A 12,998-nucleotide genomic window follows, 5' to 3' on the forward strand; every position below is an offset into this window, starting at 1 on the left:
CTGGATCCTGAAGGGAGGTGTATTGGGAGTCCCACATTGGTTGGAGAGGGGAATGAGTGTCAGCGAGTACGCTGGCCCCGAAAAGGGTGGATTGTGAGATCCCACATCAGTTGGAGAGGAGAACGAATCCTTCTTATAAGGGTGTGGAAACCTTTCCCTAGTAGACGCGTTTAAAAACTTTGAAAGGAAGTCTGAAAGGGAAAGTCTAAAGAGAACAATATCGGCTAGCGGTGGGCTTGTTCTGTTACTGTGTTATCTTGTTTAATTGAATTGGGAAGCCTTCTTGTTTTAGATCTCAGGAGGGGTGATCTCTACCTGGCCCCGAGGGTGTTTCTTTGATTCTTCAATGAAATTGTCTCTCATCTAGAAATAAAAAAGGACAATGTTTATAGTCATGGATTTGAATTATGGTGCCACAGAGGGTGACTGTCGTGTGTCATGTTTGGTTATAAGATTAAGAAGATGGGCAAATGCTGACTGAAAATTGTACCAACCAAATTACTTCTCGGACTGAAACGGAGAATGAGATGGGCCTCGTGCTGTGTCGTAACAGTTCCTTGCAGTACTGAATTATACTATCCAGATTCTTTCTGATGAAGTATTTGCTATCATTTATCTACAGTATTCAAAAGATTCTAACTAGTTAGTAAAAATGGATCAATGGGGTCTAAATTTCTTAGTTTCAAAGTTAGTATTGATCAGGTAGGGCAGATTTTAAAGCAACTTTTACAAGGATCTGAACCAAAAAAAAAGTGTTCATTCATCATCTTACAGGAAAAATCTCAAAGCTATACTGTGTAGGCAATCCAAAGAAGACCCAAACATATTCAATTAACAGGTAGACTTTTGGCCCTTTTTTAGAGATATGAAGTACGCCAACTCTTTTTTCTTTCTTTCATATTCATTGTTCCCTTTTAAGACGTTCCTTTCACACTTAGCAAAACCCTTTTTATTATTGACACTATTGTCGTTTCTTTGTTGAATGCCTCTGTTCTGGAATATTGCCTTTTCCTTGTCACTCTCTCTCTCCATTCTCATTCTATCTCTATCTTTGTTGAATGCATCTCAGTTCTGGAATATTGTCTTTTTTTTCTCATAAACCAACCCATTAAGACCCCATATTGAACATAAAAGTGTCCAGCATTTCCTTAAGAACTTGAGGACGGCCCAGAATCAAAATTGTTCCAAACCAGGATATTTTGATATTGGGCTGTTTCAGTATAGGACTCATCATATCAATGCAAGTTTCTAAGTTTATATAAATTTGAATAGGATAAAATTTAAAGGAAAGGTCTTGATAAAATGAATAGTGAAGGCATATTTACAAATGTATGTGTGTGTATGTTGGTACATTTTTTGTATTATATGCTTTCAAATTTTGGAAATATTTTCGAGCATGACTGTAACATCCCAAGCCTACCGCTAGTAGATATTGTCCACTTTGGCCCATTACGTATCGTCGTCAACTTCACGGTTTTAAAATGTGTCTGTTAGGGAGAAGTTTCCGCACCCTGATAAGGAATGCTTCTTTCCCCTTTCCAAACGATGGGGTCTCACAATCCATCCCTTTGGTGGCCAAACACCGCTCAACGTTTGACTTTGATACCATTTGTAATAGCCCAAGCCCACCACAAACAGATATTGTCCGCTTTGGCCTGTTATGTATCGTTATTAGCCTCACGGTTTTAAAATGCGTCTACTAGGGAGAGGTTTCCACACCTTTATAAGGAATGTTTTGTTCCCCTCTCATTCCCCTCTCCAACCGATGTGGATCTCATAATGACGGGGGTGAATGACTAATTGACCCGTCATTGCATTTCAGTAGTAGGCATAATCAAATGTTGTAGATTATGAAGACAGACTTCTTCGATATTTAGATATTCATGCTCCATGAGCTTGTAACAGTTGTTGTTTTTGCTTAGTTTAAAAATATATTTATATGTTAAGTGTCCCTCGATTTACGTTTGTGTGTTCATATTCAAATATCATTTTGAATGTCTTAGAACAATTTATATTTTAGACGAATCTCTAAGACAAGGTTGAACTAGAAGATTGGATGAACCCCTCTTCCATATTATTATTTATTCTTAGCCTAAAGATGAGAGGTTCAGGACTAAAGATGGAGAATCTGCAGGCTTGTGGCGTTTCTTTTCTTTTCTTTTCTCTCTCTTCTTCATCTTCTTTTTTTGGTACACTTCCTTTTTAGATTATATTATGTGAATTCATTGGAAATTCAGTTCTTGAAAGAAAAATTACTATTTTTTTTCTTTTGGCCTGAGAAATAGTTAACATGTTAGGCTTTTGGAGTTTTAGCTACACCTAAATGATATCATGAGATTCATGATGGTCTGATATCATTCAAACAAGTCCATACTAAACAAGCCTGATCCTAATACTATCCTAACTGACTTGATATCACTGATCATCATGCTGCCGATATTAGGGCCCCGATGACCCCTGCAATCAGAGCTGTTGGATCTCCCAGCACCGCGGATATAACAGTTTGGACAGCCATACCAGCCATCTCACAACAACTCTTCATCTTGCCCTTGCCCTTGTTATGATGAGTCTGAAGAGTATTCTTAAGACTAGGAATTCTTGTCTGCAATTTGGTAGATTTCCCACGTCCAAAGTACAATTCATGCCAGCTCTCCTCAAGCATTTCTTTCACACAAGCTACATGTAGATTGTACTTCTTACAAGAAGATCTGTAACACCAGCTTCTTCCCTTCCGTCCGCACCTATGACACGATGAACTCACTTTCTTGTAAAGGTAGAGCTTGATTTCACCGTCACTGAGTGCCATCGGGAGCTTGGCACAGCACGGGTGAAGATCAAAACCACAAGTTTTGCAGTGGTAAATGAAGCCAGTGACATCCTTCTCACAGGCATTGCAGTATCGGGAAATGTTGCCGGGCGGGTGAGACATGAACTGGAAGGAGCACCTGGTGTAGAAAGGGTGCGAGATAGAGGGGGAAGGGATAGCACAATGCACGTGGAGGTCGAAGTCACAGACCGTGCATTTGTAGCTAGAGCCTATACCAACCTCCTTGCAGCCATCACACTTGAATGGAGACTCCGAGTACTCAAACTTGAGCTTGTGTTGTGGGTGGCTGAAGTGAGAGATCTCATTATACTTCATCTTCAATTCTGGCTCCTGCTAAAGTAGAGCAACGAGGATCATATATATACTCAATGAAAAGCTTCAAGGTAACTTTCTTTGACTCCTTTACATGCTTTTTTTCTGTCAGACCAAAAAATTTAGATCTTCCTTCAAGCTCTGAGGATGGTAGAGAAGATAAGAAGATGGGCTTTTAGGCTTAAAAAAGAGTGGTTTAGAGTGTTATTGGGATTGTGTTTGGCTTGAAAATGAAGCAAAAAGTGGGGAATTGTATGCTTTGAGGTGGTGGTAAATTATAAGCATTGGAGGGGAACTAATCCCAAATGTGAAGAAGGCACCATTATTGATACCCACAAAGCATATTAGGTGATACCCACCAAAGGAATATGTACTAATTATTTGCAACTAAAATTTATAGATTTTGATGTATCTATTCTTTTCTGATACATATTGAGCATTGCAGCCTTGAGAGTATTGATTAGCCATAGTTTATACCTTAATGTTAAACAACGACCGTTTTGGATTTGGGTCGAATACTTTCGTTACAATAAGTTAGTTGATTCTGTCTCTTGGTTTGCAATTTCATTTGATTCATTGATATTTGTTGTATCAATCTAGTCTAATAGATTCTATATTTATAATATCCTACATCGATTGGAGAGAGAAACGAGTATTAGTGAGCATGTTGGGCCTCGAAGGAGGGTGGATTATGAGATTCCACATCGAATGAGGAGAACGAAAAATTCTTTATAAGGGTGTAGAAACCTCTCCCTAGCAGGCGTGTTTTAAAAACCTTGAGGAGAAATTCGAAAAGGAAAGCCAAAAGAGGACAATATCTACTAGCGGTGGGCTTGGGCTATTACAATATCGTTTGATGATAATGTAAATTTGATATTACATCTTGTAGTTGATATATATGATATTACACCTGAGCCTAAGACGATAACTATATTGGCTCATCCATTCTTGACTCCAAAGATGATCCTCATCCGTATGGCATGCGATTCTATGAGAGAATCTTGAACTAACAAGTCGAGCTTACATCAATTTTCAACAAGTCGATGGTTGTTTCTCTTAATTGTTTTCTCTAAAATTCGATCTTTTAGCACCTTATATTCATCTTCACTTTGTCAAATTGTTTACCCCCTTCAACTAGGGCAATCCTCGTTATGTTGTAAAAGTACAAAAACTAAAAATAGACTAACAATATAAATAGTTTCGTCATAAAACTATGTCTAATAGATTTTTATTCTCGTTCTTGTGACAATATCTTAGAAACATAACTTATCTTAAAATTTTGAGAAATTTTGTATTGATAAGATGAAATGTTAAAGTTATCATTCTTTAATTAAATAATATGTAGGATGCTCGAAGATCTAATCTATCTAATCTTTTAGTTGCTAGTATATAGTTTATGTTTAACTATTTTAATATTTTGATATGGCAAATTGAAATAAAAAATGACACATTCTTCATGATTTTTCATTTTAATTTGTTCCCTTTATTATATATATATATATATATATATTTAGAGAGAATGAATTATTAGTGAGGTGGAAAGGAAATTCTTATTCCAATACAAAATTTAAAAAAAAAAAAAAAAAAAAAACTTTGCTTTAAATAAAATAATTATAAAATAGCAAAGATTATCCAATTAAAATGGCATTTAGTGGAAGAATTTATTCCAAGATTATATGAATCTCATCTTAAATTTGACATAAAGATAAAATGTGAGGTTGGATTATTCACAAGCATTGTCGTCAATTTTCATTTGAAAGGAACAAATGAAACAAGATTCCACACAAGTGATCTAAGTATTGATCAGAACCCATCCACATTCAGTCTTTTTAAGAGCATTTTTGGCACAACCAAGCAATGAAATGATGTTCGGAATCAAGTACACTTAGTCTCCTCTCGTAATTCACCATCAATATCACAAATTCTATTCGTTGGGTTTTGACGAATCCTCGTCGTATTGCATCATAAAACATATTTACAAGACATATTGATCTTATAAAATACGAAATAAGCTTATTTACATGTCATAGACTCGTCTATCAAATGTGCAATGATCCATAAACTAAATAGATTGTGTTCAAGTAACATGGGTGATTCTCAAGTTAATTGGAGAGAAAAGTAGGAACAACGTTTGGACAAAATAGATGTTCGAGTGATGTTAAACTATGGTAGAGTAGGATTATAAGTTAGAATGGTAAACTAGGTGATAAAAAGATCATGAAAGAAGTAATAGAAACTCGAAACTCCTAAAGAAGGGATGAAGTAAAGACAAGAATCTTATTCTCCAATCTATAGCTATTTGGTTTTCGATATCCAAGCTAAGTTTTGAAGGCTAAAAGTAGTTTTTGTGTTTGTAGTTCAGCTAAGAGTTCAATTGTTTCGTTAAGAGAGGTGAAGACCATAGTAAAGAAATGGTACTAAAACTAAAATCGTATTCAATCGTACTAAAACAAGGAGGTTGGTTCATAATATGTCGATACTATCACCAAGATACCTCATGAGGCTTCCTCGAGCTAGACTCGATTTGATTGGTTAGAAACATGCCTTCAAACCTTATAAATTTCTTCAACCAAAAGTAATAAGATACTAAGTATTGAATTTTTCTATGAAGTAACAACTTTACTAAGAACTGAGAGTTATTTCAAGATTACAAAATAAAAGATGATTATAAACTTCAAAGTTCATGATCCAAATCATATTCAATCGTACAAAACATTTACAGTATCAAAAGTTCATGATTCAAATTGTCATACTCAAAGTTAACATCCTTGACAAAGTTGCCTATTCAAAAAGTCTAGGAACCAGGTTCTTTAAACTTTGATTCGCTAGGCATCTATCCAAGAGAAATCTAAAGCCATGACCAACTTTGAGCAATTAACAATAATCCATCTTCTATTTCTAGTTCTTCCTTCCTTGATAAGAATATATTTTGATAAGAATATTTCATCATAGGTAGTGTAACAGCCAAAGCCCACCGTTAACGGATATTGTCCCTTTTGGCCGGTTACGTATCGTCGTCACCCTCACGGTTTTAAAGCACATATGCTAGGGAGAGGTTTTGACACCTTCATAAGGAATGCTTCGTTTCCCTCTCCCAACCGATGTGGGATCTCACAATCCACCCTCCTTGAGGATCCAGCATCCTTGCTCCTGGTGACTGGCTCTAATACTATTTGTAATAGTTCAAGCTCACTGTTAGCAGATATTGTTCGTTTTGGTTCGTTACGTATCGCCGTCAGCCTCACAGTTTTAAAATGTGTTTGTTTATAGAGAAGTTTCCACACCCTTATAAGGAATGCTTCGTTCCTCTCTCCAACCAATATAGAATCTCACAAGTAGGCTACTTGTGGGAAGAATCAAATGTACAACTTCTTGAAAAGAGTAGAAATGCATTAACCAATAAGCTACTCTTAATTCCTAGCTTTGTTGCTTTGAAGTTCCGAGCTAGAGTCTGCATACTCCTTCCCCCACCTTATGGGGGTCTTTATTAATCAAATACATACTAACAATGATTTTGAGTGCCATAAAGCTTTAGATTTATGAAAAAAATCTCATGAAACCACCACAAAATGTGGATTACCTTGAACTGATTCCAAGAACATAAACAAATTTCTAAACTAACCTAAGCTCATAATTCAGAAAACATGATCGAAATAATATACGAAATGCATTTTCAAGAATTGATCAGAAATAAGTTCAACTAACCTCTAGAGTTCATAGAAACTTCGTTCTGATCATGTGGTTGCAGTCTCAACTCAGCTGGATTTCAAGTATTTCCTCTCCCAACTTCTTGACCATTTCTTCATTTCCTTCTTTTGAATAGGCATCAATAAAAGATTGGTAAATCTTTGAATTTGGCTTAAAACCTTTCCCTACCATCTGCGCTTGAAGCTTAAATGCAGCTTCAAGTTTCCCTTCCTGACACAAACCATTTATCAGAAGTTCATAAGTCTCCATTGTTGGGCAAAAGTTAGTGTGTTCTATGGCGAAACCGAAAACGTCTAAAGCTTCTAAAAGCCTCGTCTCCGCACACAACCCTCTTGTAATTGCTTCCAGCATCAAAGGGTTGAGACTAAATGATTTCCTGCGCATATCCTTATACACAAGTAATGCAGAATCAACATCTCCAGTCTCACAATAGCCATTGATTAGATGCTCAAAGGTGGAGAAAGTACTCTCCGTTCCACAGAGCTCCATTTCCCTAAAGAACTCTTCAGCCCTACGAACATTTCCTGCTTTACAAAATCCACCAATTATAGTATTGTAAGCTACAGCATCAATCTCCAACTTTTTCATTTTCATTTCTTCCCACAACTCCTCTGCTTCACCCATCCTTTTCTCTTCGCATAACACTGCCATCAAAATACTATAACTGTAGCTGTTTGGAATTGAAGTTGAATCAGCTAATTGATCCCATATCTCCTTCACCCGCCCCACCAACCCATCTTGATAGAAACACACCATTAATGTATTAAAAGTATGCACATTAGGACTAACCCGAGCCTTTACTTTGACATTCTGTTCCTCAATTTCACAATTCAAACCAAAAACTTCTCTAAAAAGTGCATAACCTGCATTAGCCCCTTCGCATTTCGACATCCACAGAATCAACGAATTCAACGTACCAATTTGTGGGCTAATCCCACGAGACCGTAACATTCTAACAATTTGAATGGCTGGATCGAGCTTTTTAGAATCCAAAAGAGCTTTAATCAACAAATCAAACACAAAAGGAGCAGAGCCACACTGTTTATACGTCTTAACGAGGGTTTCAAACAGCTTCAAAGGCCTCGAAGACGAAAACCGCTCACAATTGGAACAATCATCGCCATCTTCAAGCGCCGTAGCCCTAATGGCGGTCTGAATAACATCCTTGGCATGAGTTCTAAGTCGGCCGCGAGCAAGGATATGGATGACGGTTGAGTACGAAACAAGATCGTGATTGCAGAGTGACTTACTCCGAGTCCAGAGGAAGAAGCAGAGGACGAGATGAGAATTATTCTTGATCTGTAGAACGATATCGGAAAACTCACCGGGATCGAAGCCGTCAGGACAGAGGGAGTTGAGGAATCGCCAGCGAGACTTGGAGCGGTGGTGAGTAAGAACTGAAACAACGGTCGAGATTGAAGGCTTCGTCGACGGCGAGGGTACGGCGGCCGGTGAGGATGAGAAGAAGGAAGGGGAAAATGGGAGGTTAAAGGTGGAGTTTGGAATCAGCCAAAGGGATCGTTTAAGCAGCGGAATGGACATTGAAACTCCACGAGAAAAGCTCTAACAGAGAGATGCCCAAATATTTGGGTCTTTTCATCTCAATTTATAGTTTTTTTTTTTGTTAACTTTAACGAGTGCCAACAAGGACATTTGCCCCCGAGAGGGTGGACTGTGAGATCCACATCGGTTGGAGAGGAGAACGAATCATTCGAGTGTAAAAACTTATCTCTAGCAGACTGCATTTTAAAAAACTTGAGAAGAAGCTCGAAAGTAAAAGTCCAAAGAGAACAATATCTGCTAGCGATGGGTTTGAGCTATTAGATTAACCATAGGTACACGAGAAGGGATTCATTTTTTACATTCGGTCGAAGTTCAAGACGTTTATCTTGCACAGTAAAATGCCTCACCCAAAGAGTAAATTCAAGCAAAACACAAAGAAACTTGTTATGTTATAGCCCTCATGAGATATGGGTATCTCTATTGTGTTGCATCCTCAGTAAATCTAGCATCAAAGGGAGCAGAAGGGTGGGAGTGTGCTGAAGCAGAAGCTGCAGCAGCAGCAGCAGCAGCAGCTCCTGACCCATGCTGCAGCTCAATCACAAGCCATCTCACAGCCTTGCTCATCTGTTCCAACCGAACGGCACTGATCGGAGGAAGGCCGGCAGTGGCGGCGGTGGCGGCCGCCTGCCCAGACTTGCCAGCCAGTGAACCAGTGGCCTCATCAACAAGGCACTCTGATCCTATCCTTTGCTTCACAGACTCCACAAATTCCTCTGCTTGATCACAAGCTACCCTGAATAGCTCCCATTTCTGTTTAAAATTTTCAAGAGCCGCATCGGTTGCTGCTGTCTTCTGAGCCCCTGAGGCCTCGTTTGCTTCAAGGACATTGGCTGCTCCAGAAACAAACTCCTGATATGCGTTATTTAAAGAGTCCACTAGGCTATCCATATCTGATACATAAATACATGACAACCAAGAAAGTGAGTATCAAGAGCCAGAGAAAACAAGCAAGATCTTGAACTTTCATATCAAGGTTCCTAAACTTTCCATATTCCACTTTAGCCTACAATAAATTACTTAACAAACATTAAAAATTTGAAAACAATGAATCTTCGGCATATTCTAATGGTAAGATACTAGTTGAACATAATCTCTCGTGGATTCACGCATATTTCTCTGATGGTAAGATCCTAGTTGAACATAATATCTCGTGGATTCACGCATATTTCTCTAATGGTAAGATACTATTTGAACACAATCTCTCATGAATTCACGCATATTTCTATGATGGTAAGTTACTATTTGAACATAATCTCTCATGGATTCACACATATTTCTCCAAGGGTAAGATACTATTTGAACATAATCTCTTCTCATGGATTCGTGCATATTTCTATGATGATAAAATACTATTTGAACATAATCTCTTCTCATGGACTCGTGCATATTTCTATGATGGTAAAATACTATTTGAACATAATCTCTCACGGATTTACTTTTGGGCTCACCTAAAAAGCATCCTACCAATGGAGATACATGCCTAGCCAACATCCTTAGCCAACGTAGGACTGTGTTTACACATTTTAGTTTCACCTAAAAACTAAAATGTGCATACTATGAATACTGATATCTATAATAAACAAGTTGATAGCTCTAATAATCAAGTTGATATCGATAATAAACAAGTGCTTGAATTCAGTCAGTAATAAATTGGGTTGTGGGCTTCAAAACCAATTCAATGTTTTTGTTAAATGGTAAACAAAAAAGAACAATTTGAGTAGAAAAGTAGCTTTGTAATACACAGAATTTGGAGGTGCAGGGTTCAAATTAAGATGATATTCACAAAAGAGCAAGAATCAATAATTTGCTCATGAGCTAAGAAGTCTTGATACTCAAAAAAAAAAAAAAAGAAACTAAAAATTTAAGAGAGCCGGAAATTTGTTCAGGCAGTAGAGGACGATAACTTTCAAATTAAGACGAAAATCTTCTGTTAACAAGAACAGGAGAAACCTGTTCAGGCCAGAATTAAGCCAAACAAGAGAAGAACAAAACCAGAATCAACGAAGAACACAATAATCTACGAAAATGAAAAACAGAGACTGAAATTAAAAAAAAAAAATTACAGGAAGAAGATTTGATTTGCAGTAAAATCCGAATTCCCTTTCTGGATTCGATTCGATCCTTAACAGAATGATCGAGAAACAATAAACATAGAGAAAGCGGATGAGCAAACCGCAAATCTTCTGCAGTGAACTGTTGTGTGCTCTGGAGAGAGCAATCGATCTGCCGATCACCACCTCGATGCGAGGGCTTATCGAGCGAGGAGGAGGAGGAGGAGGAGGAGGAGGGGAGAAAGTTGAAACAAAATTTAATTTCAAAACAAACCCTAAATTAATAATAATTATAATTTATAAATTTTTCATTCTAAAAAAATACTGTCAAATTTTAAAAAAATTTATTAACATTTTTAAACTAAAAAAAAAAACACTTTTTAATTTTAGATTCATTTTTTTTTTAATTTTTAAGTAACAATAGTAGATATTAACAACTTGTTATGGAAGAACATTTGAATTGACAACAAATATGAATATCAATCTCATAAATTTCTTTGATCTCAGATGAATTTTATGAACACTTTGAAAAAAAATATGCAGATGAACTAAAAGCCATCACTATCGGTTTAATCTAATTATATGATTTTCATGCGACATGAAAATTAAAAAACAACAGCAAATCACTAAAACCCTAGTCTAGCATATTCAGTCCGCGTGCGACAGAGTGGTTTCCAGAGATCTGAAACGACGATAGCAGACATTGGTCGTTTTCAACAAGATGAATCGACGGCATCGGCGACCATTGGAGGCTTTCGACGAAGTCAATCGATGGAGGCGTCGACGGCCATTGGATTTTTTCGAAGAGGCCAATTGATGGAGGCGTCTGCGGCTGTTGGAGATTTTCGACGAGGTCGATCGATGGAGGCGTCGACGGCCATTGGAGGTTTTCGAAGAGGCCAATTGATGGAGATGTCGGCGGCCGTTGGAGATTTTCGACCAGGTCAATCGATGGAGGCGTCGACGGCCATTGGAGGTTTCCGAAGCGGCCAATTGATGGAGGAGGCGTCGGCGGCCGTTCGAGGTTTTCGACGAGGTCGATCGATGGAGGTGTCGACGGCTGCAGAGCAGGTAACAGAGATCCTTCTTTTCTCATAGCCGTAAATTTCTCCACTCTCTCCGCCACTTTTCCTCTCAGATCCACCAACGACGACCGGAATCGCTTCAGTTCGTCGATTTTCATAGATTCCAGCGGCTCATCCCACCAAAATCGATCGTTACTCAACCGCTCTGCCGTGCGCCTCTTCTCGATGTCGTACTCTGCGGCCACATCGTCAAAATCGCGGTTCAACTCGTCCAAAGGGAGGTAGGCCTCTGCCGGCTTAGGCGGAGCAGAATTTCCGGTGAGAAAACGATCCAAGAGCGACTCAACATTGGGATGACCGAATGTATAGAGCTTGTTGCGGGAAGAGGCGACGAGGATCGCGATCTCAGCACCGCACAGAACGGAAAGCTCCGCCGCCTTGTTGAAGAGTCCGGCGCGGCGTTTAGAGAAGGTAACTTGCTGGGTACTCTTCTTCTCAAGCTTCTTTATTTCAATTTTCCGGCGACCGAGAGATTTCTTCATGGTCAACAATTTGAGAGAGAAGCAGAATGGGAGTGTTGAATTCTGGAAAGCAGTACAACAGCTGTAGTGGACCGTTGAGACCCGCGGATTATTTATAGGCCTCTAAATTCATTTTTTAATTATATAAATTATGATTCTTATTATAAATATAAATATTTATTTAATTTATACGCATTAAGTTTTTTCCTTTTTTTGTTTCAATTTATATAAATTAGTATTAACTTTGTATTTTGTAATTAATTTAATTCTTACAACTTTGTATTTTGAGTTTTTTACTTTTCTTTTTTATTGTCGAAATTGGACGATGACCGTATCTTCCAGATAACGACGACCATCGTCGCAATGAAGTGACATGACGAGCAACAAAGAAGTAAAAGAAATTTTGGCCGAGCGAACAAAGAAGTACAAGAATTCTTGGTTAAGTGGAAAGAACTCCTAGAGGCAAAATCGGTTGGGAACGCGCAGAAGACCTGAAGTCGTGCGGAGTTCGAAGAAATGAGACGGTTGACAGAGACGTCAACCAATTAAGTGGGGGCGGATGTCACGGTCATGTTTGTCCAAGGTGTGTTGCCCATGGTCGCATGCTCGTTACATGCCTAAACCCTTGCCTTGTGTCATTTTATTGCTTCCCTTTACTACTTTCATGATGTATAAGTTCCTTCTTGGATTTTCTAAGTGTATGAAATTTCGGGAGAATCATGAAATGCCCCAAAATGTACGATAGGAGAATGCGACTAGTCGTCAACTCCTCCCACCTAGATTTTGTATGAGTATTCGGCAAAATCACGTATACGTCTGTCAATCCTGAATCGCCTTAAAATGTACTATAAGGGGATGCGACTAGTTATCAAATACTCCCTGCCCGAAAAGTTATATGTTATTTAAGACTGTGTTGCCTCTTTTTACTTCTAGTCATACAAAAGTTCGATACCAAGAAAAATGCAATTGTGACACCAACTGTCCTCGCTGG

The 12,998-nt window shown here is 38.3% G+C and overlaps 4 protein-coding genes across 5 annotated transcripts; all 4 read right to left on the reverse strand.

Annotated features, from left to right (window-relative positions):
- Positions 1–2,036: 2,036 nt before the first annotated feature.
- LOC111777697 lies at positions 2,037–3,734 on the reverse strand. Its single transcript, XM_023657420.1, has one exon. It carries the CDS (start codon positions 3,140–3,142, stop codon positions 2,426–2,428), a length of 717 nt encoding a protein of 238 aa, XP_023513188.1. The 5' UTR covers positions 3,143–3,734; the 3' UTR covers positions 2,037–2,425.
- A 2,852-nt stretch (positions 3,735–6,586) lies between these two features.
- LOC111777457 (pentatricopeptide repeat-containing protein At2g15980) lies at positions 6,587–8,435 on the reverse strand. The gene has a single exon (XM_023657074.1). It carries the CDS (start codon positions 8,387–8,389, stop codon positions 6,890–6,892), a length of 1,500 nt encoding a protein of 499 aa, XP_023512842.1. The 5' UTR covers positions 8,390–8,435; the 3' UTR covers positions 6,587–6,889.
- A 186-nt stretch (positions 8,436–8,621) lies between these two features.
- LOC111777458 (mediator of RNA polymerase II transcription subunit 32-like) lies at positions 8,622–10,696 on the reverse strand. 2 transcript variants are annotated; one of them, XM_023657077.1, is made up of 2 exons: positions 10,584–10,696; positions 8,622–9,300 (listed from the first exon to the last, which is right to left on the reverse strand). In XM_023657077.1, exon 2 carries the CDS (start codon positions 9,296–9,298, stop codon positions 8,828–8,830), a length of 471 nt encoding a protein of 156 aa, XP_023512845.1. In that variant the 5' UTR covers positions 9,299–9,300; positions 10,584–10,696; the 3' UTR covers positions 8,622–8,827. The 2 variants fall into 2 exon arrangements, with proteins under 2 accessions (XP_023512845.1, XP_023512843.1); XM_023657075.1 differs by lacking the exon at positions 10,584–10,696 and adding an exon at positions 9,859–10,464.
- Positions 10,697–11,095: 399 nt separating this feature from the next.
- On the reverse strand, positions 11,096–12,057 carry LOC111777026 (agamous-like MADS-box protein AGL61). The gene has a single exon (XM_023656470.1). It carries the CDS (start codon positions 12,026–12,028, stop codon positions 11,096–11,098), a length of 933 nt encoding a protein of 310 aa, XP_023512238.1. The 5' UTR covers positions 12,029–12,057.
- Between the last annotated feature and the right edge of the window lie 941 nt (positions 12,058–12,998).

This window comes from Cucurbita pepo, chromosome LG16 (genome assembly GCF_002806865.2).
Source record: "Cucurbita pepo subsp. pepo cultivar mu-cu-16 chromosome LG16, ASM280686v2, whole genome shotgun sequence".
Classification (NCBI taxonomy): domain Eukaryota; kingdom Viridiplantae; phylum Streptophyta; class Magnoliopsida; order Cucurbitales; family Cucurbitaceae; genus Cucurbita; species Cucurbita pepo.